This window comes from Saccostrea cucullata, unplaced genomic scaffold (assembly GCF_032062105.1).
Source record: "Saccostrea cucullata isolate Sc308-1 unplaced genomic scaffold, CSIRO_AGI_Scuc_v1 ctg619, whole genome shotgun sequence".
In the NCBI taxonomy this organism is placed as follows: Eukaryota; Metazoa; Mollusca; class Bivalvia; order Ostreida; family Ostreidae; genus Saccostrea; species Saccostrea cuccullata.
In genome coordinates this window covers 224,117-239,378 of record NW_026926657.1, presented here as the reverse complement: position 1 = coordinate 239,378, position 15,262 = coordinate 224,117, and the positions used below count along the sequence as shown (strand labels likewise).

The 15,262-nt window shown below is 36.4% G+C and overlaps 1 protein-coding gene across 5 annotated transcripts in view; it reads right to left on the bottom strand.

The window, feature by feature from the left end:
- Positions 1 to 1,434: 1,434 nt before the first annotated feature.
- Positions 1,435 to 15,262, bottom strand: part of LOC134272355 (histone deacetylase 6-like) — a 30,345-nt gene continuing 16,517 nt past the window's right edge. For all 5 annotated transcript variants that reach the window (XM_062754602.1, XM_062754603.1, XM_062754605.1 and 2 more), the window contains 15 exons: positions 12,837 to 12,890; positions 12,269 to 12,356; positions 9,734 to 9,774; positions 9,437 to 9,533; positions 8,854 to 8,925; positions 8,348 to 8,373; positions 7,979 to 8,083; positions 7,580 to 7,648; positions 7,309 to 7,435; positions 7,021 to 7,086; positions 6,798 to 6,857; positions 6,508 to 6,597; positions 6,124 to 6,227; positions 5,854 to 5,921; positions 1,435 to 5,244 (listed from right to left, as the gene is read on the bottom strand). In XM_062754602.1, the coding sequence (XP_062610586.1) occupies positions 5,174 to 5,244; positions 5,854 to 5,921; positions 6,124 to 6,227; positions 6,508 to 6,597; positions 6,798 to 6,857; positions 7,021 to 7,086; positions 7,309 to 7,435; positions 7,580 to 7,648; positions 7,979 to 8,083; positions 8,348 to 8,373; positions 8,854 to 8,925; positions 9,437 to 9,533; positions 9,734 to 9,774; positions 12,269 to 12,356; positions 12,837 to 12,890 (1,138 nt within the window). In that variant the 3' untranslated portion in view covers positions 1,435 to 5,173. The remainder of the gene's footprint in view (positions 5,245 to 5,853; positions 5,922 to 6,123; positions 6,228 to 6,507; positions 6,598 to 6,797; positions 6,858 to 7,020; positions 7,087 to 7,308; positions 7,436 to 7,579; positions 7,649 to 7,978; positions 8,084 to 8,347; positions 8,374 to 8,853; positions 8,926 to 9,436; positions 9,534 to 9,733; positions 9,775 to 12,268; positions 12,357 to 12,836; positions 12,891 to 15,262) is intronic.

Genomic DNA, 15,262 nt, shown 5'->3' with positions numbered 1-15,262 from the left:
GGAAATTATATATTGAGACAATCACATTTACTCCTTAAAGGACGGAGATAAATTCATGAATATTCATCAACATCTTATAAAGAACGACTAAAACACTAACGCAAAATTTCTAATTAGATAAGTTTTGGTGAAGTAATAGATATGCATATGTCTATCGACCCGGAGCAGCACTGCTACGTCATTTAACGTTACGTTAGCCGTAGATGGTTTCGCATGTGAAACGATCGAGTTTAATACCGTAACGATATTAATACTGTACGTAATAACTCATGGTCGTCCAGAGCTTTTAATTTTACTCTGGTTAAATTATTTGTTAAAAAATGTATACCAATGAAATAACACACCCTATCACATTATTTTTTCTCGTTGTTATTGTTTTAGCAGGTTGTTCAGTCTTGAAAAAAAGTTCTACATTGCGCTACACAAAGTTTAGGTATGCTGGCTGCTCCGCCCTTGACGTCAAAATCCATTTCGTCGTTGTTAGCAGATTACTCTACCGCGCTTAATTTTTTTATGATCTCCATATTTCTGATCAAAATTCTATCAAAGTTGCACAACATGAAATTGAAATAAAGCTGAAAAATTATACACTTAAACTGAATTATTTTCGCTCTCATTATGGATCCACGAAGAGTTAGAATTTTGGTGTTATATATTTCCAACATCTGATTCCGCGACTGCTCCGGGTACCCCTACTATTGACACATTTATATATCATTGTAGAGAAAACATTTAATATTTGTAAAATATTTCTTGCTCTTTTTAATTTTTAGTGTATGTCAAATTTTCACCGAAAGACGTTCATTAGAAAGCAAAATATACAAAATGTCTAAATAATTTTCGAACAGCCCTCATTTTCCTATGTAAAACTTTGATCAGCCATTGTGGCCCCGCCTTACCCCCGGGGGTCTTGATTTGGACAAAGTTAAATCTACACTACCTGAGGATGCTTCCACATAAGTTTCATCTTTCCTAGCCCAGTAATGGTTCTGGAGAAGAAGATTTTTAAAAGATGCCATTAATTTTTCATTAATTCATAATTATCTCCCCTTGGAAGAGGGCTTGGCCCTTCATTTGAACAAACTTGAATCCCCTTTACCCAGGGATACTTTATGGCAACTTTGGTTGAAATTGGCCCAGTGGTTTTTGAGAAGGAGATGAAAATGTGAAAAGTTTAAGCCAACGACGACGACAACGACTACAACGACAGACGACAGACAAATTGTGATCAGAAAAGCTCACTTGAGACTTCGGCTCAGGTGAGCTAATAAAACTTGACCAGTGCATTTAATCTGAAAGTGTAAATGAGTGCTTTTCTGAGGAGGGGGTACTGAGTGTAATTCGGAGTTAGATACCTTGTGTTATTATTATACTATAGGTTAAATTTTATTTTCGAAACAAGTGCCTGTGATACCTCTCTATAAAAAAAGACAATTTTGTTTCAATTTTATTTTTTTTAAAAAGCAACAGCCATTAGAAAATTAATTTCAAATTGCTTGTTTTGAATAAATTTAAATCACATGACACATACAAGTATATTTTAATGATTGTGAAAAAAAATATTCTTTTAGACTAACAAAAATAATTTTGAATAAAATAATTGCATTGCTAAACATATTGTGAGACATCAGTGGACCAAAGGTACTTTAGCTCACCCAAGTGAATTACTTCAATTTTACAACAATTTTACAAAGTGATGCTGTATACTAGTATCTGATGTAAAGTATTGCTCTAAGAGTATTGATAAAAGTAAAATATTTTCTCCACATAATGACAATATGTTTGATTTTGAACCCCCAATTATTTCAAAAGTCTACTAGATGACATGTTGTGACAAATCCATCATAGGTGTCGGAACTGGGGGTTTCAAAGATAGACATATGATAATATGGGCATTGAAAATTGGGGTTTACATATTTTTGTTGGTTAAGCCCCCTCTTTCAATTTGTTTTCTATGCCTATGTCCAAAATATTGTCTGAGGAATACACCTGTCAAGTATCTATGGTTTATTATTGATAGCAGATGACAAATTATCAGTTTTCTCCTGGTGAGCTAAAGATGCCACAGGTCTGATGACAAATTATTAAGCAGACTACTCTACTGGACTGCAGGCCTACTACAGATTAACTGCAAACTGTTCAACAACAAAAACAATTAAATGTAAACCTTACAACACATAAAAATATATCTCAATACCTATAACAAATAAATAAGATAAAATCATGCTAACATGTAGCATTGTAAACATGTAAAGTTTTGATTTTCATACACCATGACACACAAGGCCAACTTTAGAAAAATGTTTGTTTGCCCTCTCTCAACTCGGTCTGAAAATATTGGGTCGGTAGGTAGTGAAAAAAAAATTTCCTTGAAAATTTCAACACCTTTTTTAAAATCATATTTTCCAGAGTACACAATCCTCATAAAATAATTATTGATTCCTGTGGGCATCGTTGCAAACCACGGCAAAACTGTATGATCCTCTCCCATTCTGGCCGTGGTTGCATGAGATGAGAATATGCCATAGCTCATTAAAATACATGTATTGACATATGCGAGTAAAGCATAGTCGGATAATGAACTTTGGTGCGACCTTTGAATACCCAATCACAGTGTACAAAATACTACTTACTAGTATGTAAATTGTTGATTTCAATTGCAATGGAAACAAAACTTGTCATCGGCTGAATATGACGTCACAATAGAGAGGCATAAATAGTCAAGATTACAACACTTTTAATACTCGTAGTGATCAAGCAGCCAAGGGTACGAGAGGGCTATACACAGATTCCGGACTGTGGCTTGAGACGATGCCTGGGAAGTAAAAAAAAGTTTTTGAGTGGGACCATTCTTAGCCAGTCAGTCAGGAGTGGGCATCCAAACAATTTTCTAAGGATGGCCTAATGAACAATTGTATTAATATGAGTACTAAGAATTTGTTTATAAGAACAGTATTGTGTCTATTGTTATATAAGGCAGATTCTGCTCAGGATAATGGTTGAAATACATATAAAAACCATTTAAACGTCTACACTTCAGCAGTAATAAAAGAATGGGTAAGTATCAAGATCTCACACTGACACAACACTAAACATCAATATCTGCAAAATCCTGTCTAAATTGATTTGTAAAACTTAAAATTTTGAAACCACAACAGCAAATTGGCAACAAAAAACAGTAAGTCGGTATAAGTACTGTATACAGGGCTGTTTTTGCCCCATGTAATTTTCCCCCTTTTTCTCTTGCAAACAATTTTGCCCCGTTTTAAATTACAATTCTATTTAACAAAACATTCTCTTTTCCTTGAATTCACCCCGTTGTAAATTCGCCCACTTGTGATTAGGGTGAAAGGGGGGGGGGGGAATAAAACGGGGACGAAAATTTCCCTGTATACAGTATCGGAAAGATTGATTTGATACAAAGAAACCATCTGCTTTCAACGTGTTAAAGAAATGCATCCACTCTTTTCCACTGCAAAGACAGATTTTAAGCACTAAAGTAAGGCTCTTCACACAATGTACATTTCCTGCTTTAAAAGTCAGAGAAAAAAACAAGATGTCTTTGTGATGCACTGAAGCCCCGTATAAGGTAGATTTTTCAATAATATATCCAACTTCTACGTCAAGTGGTAAAACTATTTTGAAACAAAAGGAAAGGTCTTACTGCATAAATTATGATAAAAATTTAAAAAATTTTTCAAAAGTAACTGAAACTGCAGGTCAAGGTCATGTGCTCTTAAATGATGATACTCAAAGAAAGGTCTTTTGATAATGAAACACAGGAGCAACAACACTTAAAAGTTTTTGACAAGGTTTTTTTTTTGTAGCTCAAACCCTAGGGTCATAAGGGCAAAATATCGGTGCTCAAAGGCTAAGTCACAACACAAAAAAAAATGTGAGAGCCGCAGCATTCATCACTCAAGTTATTACCAAGCCAAATGAAATCTAAACTCCAAGGTCAAGGTCACAAAAATGTTTGTACCAAACGTCTTGGCACAATGAAAACAACTGTGAATATGACAGCCCAGAAATCATCAGTTCAAAAATTAAAGTTTTGGGGGACAGACAGAGAGATCAAAAACTATCTACCCTGAATCTTTAATCACAATGGCAACAAAAATATTTTGAATGAAAAAAAAAAAAAATTCTATAAATTGTAGAGTGTTATATGGTGTTTCTGCATGCCATTGAAATTAAATACAGTAATCTTAAATATTACCAAAAACTCACAATTTACATAGAGTTAAAAAAATATTAATGAATAAATAATTTGCATAATTTATAAAACAAGAGGTAGAAGCTTGTTGATAAATGGAATACTTGAGAATTGCATACACGTCATGTCATGAAATAAAAAGCACAGGTAAATACTACAGTATAGGTAATTATTAAACTTATTGATCTGAACCAGTCACTATCAAATGTACTGAACTGACTGCCCTTCTAAAAATTTTTTTTTTCAAATCCTTATTAATTTTAAAAATTTCACATAAATATTAATAAAGTGTAAAGTAGAACCATCTTAGAGTCAATATATTGAGCATATCAGGTTTAGTGAAAAAATCAATCTGACACCTGTACAATTCACTAATCTCCCTGGCGATTAATTATACTAAACGCATGTCTTACTGGAAGTTCTAAAAGTGTATGTGTACATCTTCCATTGATTCAATTTTGCAATCAAATTCTGTTCAAAGAAGGTTTCCAGATGATGAAAAACAACCAGAAAGATACATGCTCTTTTCAACTATGTAAAACATGCTTTACAGGCAAGTAATAAAATAATTTTGTAAACTGCCTCCTATTTAAAAATAATTGACTCGTAACCTGACTTTTTAGTGTCAGATAATACCGCACTGTCATTATGCTACCTACAGTTCATCTGATATTTCATTGATACTACTCTTAGATAATGAAAACTAATGATTAAAAAAATACATTAATAGTGCCCACCCATGAATGGCAAGAATGTTTTACAAAATGCAAGTAATAAAACCAATCTCATAATTTTTTCAACCTGCAGTATTTTCTATACATCTATAACACAGTGACACACAAATATACTGTACAGTCCCCTGTCAGTATAATATTAAGGCAATGCAAAGATTAAAAGACTATAATTTTTGATAAGGAAGGTAAGGTTTTTGTTCTCTCCTATTCCCTCCCCCTACTGTTATGTGCTGGTTTTCTTCTTTTCTTTCTCAGTTTTGATCACTTCTAGCTGCTGCTGAGTTGGAAGATCAACTGAAATAAAAAATTTCATCACCAAAAATAAAATTTCTTTCTTGATTTTACTCAAATACATGAATTTAAGGCAAAGATTTTCATGGTGAAAGTAGAGCTTAATTTTTTATCTGTGTTAATGCTTTGAAGACTGACATATACACAGGAATTGACTTTATACACGGCAAACACTCATGCAATAGTTTAAAAACTTCATCTGTGTTGAATTAATTTGCAATGTCATCCTGTGGATTTAAATAATAAAATATTGAAAATGAATGGATCCTATTGGTTTGAATTGAGTTCAGAATGACTTGCAGTGATTTGCGTTTGTATTTTTCACATGTGAAGATGAAAGATCATTACATGTATTAGAGTGATGGTGTGATTTTTAAAGATACTGCAGGTCATTATGTTTGACCATTATTAACATAGTACAGGTTAACCTTTACATTAGATTTAATGATCTCAATATACTTTGCTTTTATTTGGAAAATTAATTGGTTGTTTGTTAAAATTGAAAGAAGAGGTGGGTTGAGAGCTGGGATGATATTTTCTTTTGTTTTATACTTCAGAATAGCAGGTTTTACTCGGAGAGGCAATTTGTAATTCATCCTAGACTATTCATACCTCTGTATAAAATTGTCTTCCAGAATTCTTCTTGAACTTCCATTGTTTTACGAATAGCTTCTACACCACTGTAAAAGAAAAAGTAAAGATCTAAATGTTTAGAAATTTTAAAAATGTACTACAAAAATGCATTTTGATATAAGAATAATTCTTTTCTTTTTACACATCATTTTAATTCATTCACTGAAAATAGCTGTTATCGGAATTAATTTGTTGAAGGAAATCACTTTCTGGTTTTTCTATCTTTAACCCATGTTTTCATAGCCTTACCTTTTACTGGGCACTGCATTGTGAATGTTTGGTAAGGAGTCTCCTAGTAATGAGGCTATACACAGACTCATAGCCTGAGAAGTTCCCTCCAAACTGTAACCTCCCTGTCAATATAGAGTTTTTGAAATACTTACAGGAATATACAACAAAAGTAAAAGACTTTAAATTTATGGGGGAAAAAACTTTTCAATTACTTGTTACGGAAGGTTTTTTTCACTGATTTTGATTTGCAAATAAAATATTTGCATAGCAGTTGGATTTGCAGCATGGGAATTCATTAGCTTGTTAACTCTTCATACGTGCCTGTTATTGGTAGTAAATGTAAATTTTTGTCCAATATATGTACAAATTAAAGCAAGAAAAGTAGACACATTTGATACCCACCTCTAAAATAAGAGCAATCTTCCCATCAGCCAATCCCATCAACATCCTGGTCATGTGACCAAACACGGCTGGAGACAGTCGGTAACCACCCTAAAAATAGAAAATATAATTAATAATTCAAATTCTACGTACAACGTAGATTGATATTTTTAAACGTTGCATCAGAGCATAAGTTTTATATACAGTGTATTTTGTTTTACACCTTAAAAATGCATAGGAATCAATAAACATTCTAAGTATTCTACTTCTGATTGTCTTTGGAACAAATTCAGCCTCCATTTGTCACTTACCAGAGGATCTGACTTCTCAGCATCAAAACCTGCTGCCACCAACACCAAGTCTGGGGCAAACTGAAACAAGAAAAGGACACACTGCTCAGATTCAGAAGGACACACACTGATCATCCTAAGGATTAATTCTCTTTCAGAGCTACTCTAAATGCCCTATCTGCCCAGTAATCATGGGAAAATGTGTGTAACCATAAAAGTGACATTAAACCAGGGGATGACTAACCTCATAAGCTAGGGGCAGCACCAGATGGTGGAAGGCTGCGATGTAATCTGCATCTCCTTTTGATCCCTGACAAAGAGTAAGTACTCATCAAAAAACATCAGGTACATCTACATAAACTTATTGACATATCCTCTACTTAACTCCTAATGAAAATTATTTTTTGTTGACCAACTGCATAATAATAAACATGTATTTTAAAATGAATGATTTTCTTTCTGAACTTGAATTCAGAGTGTTACAACAAGCATCATTCATTATATGTGGTCAGTATAGAAGTTGGACACTTACATCATTCCAGGCAATGTTGACTGTGTGTCCCTGGGCCTGTGGACCCCCCGTCTGTTTGTGGTAACCCTTCCCTCCGTAAGGGTAATATGATCCATTGTCAAAACGATGTAGTGAAATAAATAGTACACTGCAATAAAACATTACAAGCATTACTAAATATTTTAATATTATGAGCTATAAAATGCCTGACCTTAGAAAAGCAGTAATTACTTATGTAGCAATTTGTTTCTAAACAACAGAATTTTGTTCCATAAATTTAAGACTGACTGACCTTGGATCATTTTCAAAGAGGCTCTGAATTGCGTTTCCATGATGGATATCCCAGTCTACAATCAGGATCCTGAAATGCAGATATATTGTCAAGTCAAATATAACACAAAACAAACCATACAGAAAAGACTTTTTTAAGATTTACTTTTCTACGTTGTATTTGTGTCGGGCATATTTAGCAGCTATCCCTTGTTTTGCTGTTTTTACCTTTGTATGTTGTATTTTTTTTTGGGGGGGGGGGGACATATTTTGCAGCTATCCCTATATTGTTGTTTTTAATTTTGTATGTTGTACTTTTGTTGGGCATATTTAGCAGCTGATCCTACATTGTTTCGTTGTTTTTACATTTGTATGTTGTATTTTTGTTGGGAATATTTAGCAGCTATCCCTGTATTTTTACCTTTGTACATTGTAATTTTGTTGGGCATATTTAGCAGCTATTCCTACATTGTTGAACAGACAGAAGCCCATCATTGTGTTTCTCTCAGCATGGTGACCAGGAGGCCTAGGGGAAGTAAAGAAATACATACAAGTAACAAAGAGACTATAGAACCTTTCATATGAAAGTTTACATCCCAGTTTAATTTTAGCATATTCTATCAAAACTTTTTATATATACTCTGACATGCATGTTTTTTTTCAGAAATTAATTAAAATTATGCCATAGTGACATCTTCATTTAAAAAAATCATACTAATAATGAGAACTATGTGCAGCTTTATTGTTTGTTTCTTTGTTTTAAAACAATAATATTATTGCTGTGTCTCACCTTACTATAGCAACACCACTCTGACACTGTAAATACATAAAATACATGTTAAGAAATAATAAATACATTGTAAACATGAAGGTACAATTTTAAAACTTTGTTAAATTGTTGATATGTGTATTACAGACACATACAGGTATGATCAGAAGAGTCAGTTGAATCCAAAAATATTGGTTACTTTGGTTACTCAGCTTTAATGGGCAATGGGCAATAAATTAACAATTCAAATTCTATAAGCATGAAAGAAAGGCTTTCTGTGTTAGTGAAATATTTCGTCAAAGTTGTTCAAATATGAAGTCCATTGGAACGACACCTAAGATATGCATCTTAGACGTTACCTAATTGAACAATATGGAGTGTGTTACAAATAAGGAATACAATGTATCTAAGGTCTTAGCTGATTGGATAATAATAAGTCGATCAAAGATAAGAAAGTATCTAAGAACCAATCTGATTGGATAATATGGAGTCTATCAGAGATAAAGTAGTATCTAGTAAGGTCTTACCTGATTGGACAATATGGAGTCTATCACAGATAAAGAACAGCCCACTGCCCAGGCTGCTGAGGTAAAACTTTCCTGAAAACAAAGACAGATTGTTTAACTGTAAACCAGGGTTCGACACTAACGGTAGCCCGCTGGCCCGGGACAACTGAATATTGAGGTCGGGCTACTCAACATGCCTTTAAACTTGCCCTGCAGGGCTACTAAAAAATTTACCAAATACTCACTCAGAGCAACAAAAATAATTATCAATGTGACATATACCGGTAATTTTCACTCAAAATACAACCAGATTGCAGGATTTGGCATCTCTATTTTCAAAATTTTCCGGGGGAGGCCCCCTGTACCCCCACCAGCAGGAGGGGGAAACCCCCTCCCGCACCTACCCCCCTCGTCGCTACTCGGCCTTCAGCTGCTGGACAACCAATACATGAACAGGGCTAGTAGAAATTAGAAATGGCTAGCTAAAACTATGGTTTAAATGTTATGGTATGACAACAAAGTTAGTGTCGATCCCTGTAAACAAGGTTGAGTAAACAATATTGCATGTACATGTGTATGGTAAAGATTTGGATAAAACTCTCACCTGACATAGGAAGATGGACTTGAAGGTTTCCTGGTAGACCTTTAATGCCTCTTCTCCCATTGTCATGGTTTTCTTGAATCGACGGATATGATCCTCCCTACAAAATATACACATCACAATGTAAAATATACTGATTATAGATGGATATATTCTGCAATTTTTCTAAATTTGCTTCTCACTGACATGTCTAACTGACATCAGTCAAAGTCTTAATGTCTTCTTCACAATCATATAAATCTGTACACTGTTTTAACATCAATATACAAGTTTTAAGCTTTATTATTGTGACATACATACCCATGACCAAGACAAATTTCTTCATCTGAAGCTTTTCGACCCTGGAATGAAGAACAAAGTTAACCCCATAACCTGTTTTGGAATTTTTATTGTAATAGAAAAAGTACTTTCTCAAATATTATTACAGTAAAATGTATACAAATTTTTTAACAACAAAGTGGTTCACTTCCTTTGCATCTTTCAGACTAACCTCCATGCTTTGCAAGAATTATCAGTGGTATCATGAAAATAACCACAAAACGTGGCCTAATTCATGAATTTTATATGATTGTTATTACTGACATTGTAATGTTCAGTCTGAAGATCAACATTCCCTACCTGTATGTGGTAGCACCTCTTCCTACCTTCTCCGTACCTTATGTGGTAATACCTGTTCCTACCTTATGTGGTAACACCTGTCCCTACCTGTATGTGGTAACACCTGTCCCTACCTTATGTGGTAACACCTGTCCCTACCTGTATGTGGTAGCGCCTGTCCCTACCTGTATGTGGTAGCACCTGTCCCTACCTGTATGTGGTAGCACCTGTCCCTACCTGTATGTGGTAACACCTGTCCCTACCTGTATGTGGTAGCACCTGTCCCTACCTGTATGTGGTAACACCTGTCCCTACCTGTATGTGGTAGCACCTGTCCCTACCTGTATGTGGTAGCACCTGTCCCTACCTGTATGTGGTAGCGCCTGTCCCTACCTGTATGTGGTAACACCTGTCCCTACCTGTATGTGGTAACACCTGTCCCTACCTGTATGTGGTAGCACCTGTCCCTACCTGTATGTGGTAGCACCTGTCCCTACCTGTATGTGGTAACACCTGTCCCTACCTGTATGTGGTAACACCTGTCCCTACCTGTATGTGGTAACACCTGTCCCTACCTGTATGTGGTAACACCTGTCCCTACCTGTATGTGGTAGCGCCTGTCCCTACCTGTATGTGGTAACACCTGTCCCTACCTGTATGTGGTAACACCTGTCCCTACCTATTAAGGTAACACCTGTCCCTACCTGTATGTGGTAGCACCTGTCCCTACCTGTATGTGGTAGCACCTGTCCCTACCTGTATGTGGTAGCACCTGTCCCTACCTGTATGTGGTAACACCTGTCCCTACCTGTATGTGGTAACACCTGTCCCTACCTGTATGTGGTAGCACCTGTCCCTACCTGTATGTGGTAACACCTGTCCCTACCTGTATGTGGTAACACCTGTCCCTACCTGTATGTGGTAACACCTGTCCCTACCTGTATGTGGTAGCACCTGTCCCTACCTGTATGTGGTAACACCTGTCCCTACCTGTATGTGGTAACACCTGTCCCTACCTGTATGTGGTAACACCTGTCCCTACCTGTATGTGGTAACACCTGTCCCTACCTGTATGTGGTAACACCTGTCCCTACCTGTATGTGGTAACACCTGTCCCTACCTGTATGTGGTAACACCTGTCCCTACCTGTATGTGGTAACACCTGTCCCTACCTGTATGTGGTAACACCTGTCCCTACCTGTATGTGGTAACACCTGTCCCTACCTGTATGTGGTAACACCTGTCCCTACCTGTATGTGGTAACACCTGTCCCTACCTGTATGTGGTAACACTTGTCCCTACCTGTATGTGGTAACACCTGTCCCTACCTGTATGTGGTAACACCTGTCCCTACCTGTATGTGGTAACACCTGTCCCTACCTGTATGTGGTAACACCTGTCCCTACCTGTATGTGGTAACACCTGTCCCTTCCTGTATGTGGTAACACCTGTCCCTTCCTGTATGTGGTAACACCTGTCCCTACCTGTATGTGGTAGCACCTGTCCCTACCTGTATGTGGTAGCACCTGTCCCTACCTGTATGTGGTAACACCTGTCCCTACCTGTATGTGGTAACACCTGTCCCTACCTGTATGTGGTAACACCTGTCCCTACCTGTATGTGGTAACACCTGTCCCTACCTGTATGTGGTAACACCTGTCCCTTCCTGTATGTGGTAACACCTGTCCCTTCCTGTATGTGGTAACACCTGTCCCTTCCTGTATGTGGTAGCACCTGTCCCTACCTGTATGTGGTAGCACCTGTCCCTACCTGTATGTGGTAGCACCTGTCCCTACCTGTATGTGGTAACACCTGTCCCTACCTGTATGTGGTAACACCTGTCCCTACCTGTATGTGGTAACACCTGTCCCTTCCTGTATGTGGTAACACCTGTCCCTTCCTGTATGTGGTAACACCTGTCCCTACCTGTATGTGGTAGCACCTGTCCCTACCTGTATGTGGTAACACCTGTCCCTACCTGTATGTGGTAACACCTGTCCCTACCTGTATGTGGTAACACCTGTCCCTACCTGTATGTGGTAACACCTGTCCCTTCCTGTATGTGGTAACACCTGTCCCTACCTGTATGTGGTAGCACCTGTCCCTACCTGTATGTGGTAACACCTGTCCCTACCTGTATGTGGTAGCACCTGTCCCTACCTGTATGTGGTAACACCTGTCCCTACCTGTATGTGGTAACACCTGTCCCTACCTGTATGTGGTAGCACCTGTCCCTACCTGTATGTGGTAGCACCTGTCCCAGACCCCATTCTTTTTCAGTGTCTGAACAATTCTCTCCACTCTTTCAGGGCCCTCCTCAAAACCTCTGTAATGGAAACAGGTTTGTTTATTAACATGTACGTAAGTGACGAATTTGATAGTTAATCATTTTACAGTGAGAATCTCTGTGTATAGATTTAAGTCATCCCTGCAGAAAAGTGATGATTTTTCCCTCTTATATCTGTACTTGAATGTCTGACTAGGTTTTTTAGTCCTTTCAATTTCAAAGAGGAATAACTTTAAGTACAGTTTTTATCATACTTAAGCTACTGGTCTCCTTGATTCCTGAGTATTCACTGAATTTCATTTTTGCAAATATTTTTTTTTTAATGTATATAGTACTATATAGCAACTAATACATGTCCATCAAATTTTTACTTTCATTTCTTAGAATTATTAATACATCTATATATAAAATGCAACCAATTTACTTGTTTTTATAGATCATTTTTCTTTATTTTCTTAAAATTCATAAACCTTTGTTGAAAATAGAAAAATGAAGTACTCTACGAGTTACTGCCCTTACCCATAGCCCAGATCTCTGTGATTTAACATTGCCTCGTCATATACAATGCCGACTCTGCAATAAAATTCATTCCTCAATTTCAAATATATTATACAGTATAGAAATAGAGAAAGGTATAGAGCTAGTCTGAACAAAACACATCTCTGAAGGCAAACATTATGTCTACAAAATTAGAGCGATCAAAATATCACTGTGACCAATGCTACTGTGAAATCACTAATTTTGGTGGGAGTTTAATTTTCATTAATATTTTCCAGGTATGGAGAATTGAGAGACCAACATATTCATTACTACTATAAAATATAAAATTTAATATGCATAATTACTCAACACTTCTCCAATCATGAAGTCAAATCCCCAAATATCAATAATTTTATTCCCAAACCTCAGAAATTTGCCCCCACAAAAATATGTGATTTTACAGTATTCAATCCAAAAACTATATGTCATAATGAAAACAGCTGCAGTCATTTACTTTACAGGACCCAGTAGTTGCTGATATAAAGATACACAATGCTTTTAATTAAGTTCAGACAAGGGAGGGCTAAATCCAAGGTGATATGTGAAACACAGCTGCTGTCCGGTCTGGCAGCTTATGACCAAGGTTGAATTCTTTCAAATGTTGCCCTAGCATTTATTGTCCACTGTCTAAGTTATGGCCAAATCAAAAGACTTCCAAAAGTTAGTCATATTTTAAGGTTGTGAAGTCAGAGATGTTTATAATCAAAGAAAGGGCATGTGTCAAGTTATACAGATAAAAGCCCTAGACCCAAAAAAATTTGAAGTTATGGCAAAGTTTTTAATTCTAAAGTAGGCCTGTTTCAGTTGTCAAGGTCAAGAGGTCAAAAATATTTATACACTAAGAAAGCTCATGTCCAAGGAATATATCGATGAAATATAAAAGTCCTAGAAGCAACTATTTAGAGGCATAGAAGTTAAAAAGTTCTTCAAAAGTACAGTAAATTCCAAAAACAATGTCAAGTTGTAAAAAATGTTGGAAATCAAACACCTTGTCATATTATAACTTTTGCAATGCAAAACCCTAGCACCAACGATCAACAAGAGGCCCAAGGGCCACATCGCTCACCTGAGCAATTGGCTAGGAAAAAGCACATATCAGATAAAAACTGAAAGTTTACTGAGGAGGGGTGGGGGAGGGGGCTTGAATATTAACCCCCAGGGGGTCATGATATGAACAAACTTGAATCTACACTACTTAAGGATGATTTCCTAAAAATATCACTAAGCATGGCTTTGAAGTACTTGAAAAGAAGATTTTAAAAGCTTTCCCTATACATTCCTATGTAAAACTTTTATTGGCCATTTGCCCCACTCTACCCCCGGGGGTCATGATTTGAACAAACTTGAATCTTCACTACCAGAGGATGATTCCACATGAGTTTCATCTCTCCTGGCCCAGTGGTTCTTTAGAAGAAGATTTTTAAAGATTTTTCCTACATATTCCTATGTAAAACTTTGATCGGCCATTTTGGCCCCACCCTATCCCCAGTGGTCATGCTTTGAACAAACTTGAATCTACACTACCTAAAGATGATTCCACATGAGTTTCATCTTTCCTGGCCCAGTGGTTCTTGAGAAGAAGATTTTTAAAGATTTTTCCTATATATTCCTATGTAAAACTTTGATCGGCCATTTTGGCCCCACCCTACCCCCAGTGGCAATGCTTTGAACAAACTTGAATCTACACTACCTAAAGATGATTCCACATGAGTTTCATCTTTCCTGGCCCAGTGGTTCTTGAGAAGAAGATTTTTAAAGATTTTTCCTATATATTCCTATGTAAAACTTTGATAGGCCATTTTGGCCCCACCCTACCCCCGGGGGTCATGATTTGAACAAACTTGAATCTACACTACCTGAGGATGATTCCACATGAGTTTCATCAATCCTGGCCCAGTGGTTCTTGAGAAGAAGATTTTTAAAGATTTTTCCTATATATTACAGTGGCTGGAAGGTTATTGTTGACAACTTACATGAACGATCACGTTACACGAACGATTCCGCACGATTAAACCTGTTACTCGAACGATCTTTCACGTTCACGATTCTACACGTTACACGATCTTACACGATTGTTAACGCAAACGCAGGATTCTTCACTCAAAATAGTTCAAAATAGGAATCAATATTTTCAAAACGAAATACAGCTTAATACTTATTTAAGATTTCAAAGAATTATCAATATGATTTCATAGACTTTGAAGAAAAAAACGGAAAATGATATTTCTGTAACTAAATATATGCAAGACTTAATATTTTAGATTAAAAATAATTATTTCTAAGGTAATTCTCCGATCAAAAAAAAAAAAAACGGATTTTGTTCGTTCTATTAGGCGATGTACATGTATGTGGGTCGTATAATTTGATTGAACTGGATATCATGATATGCAGAAAGGGGGATACGA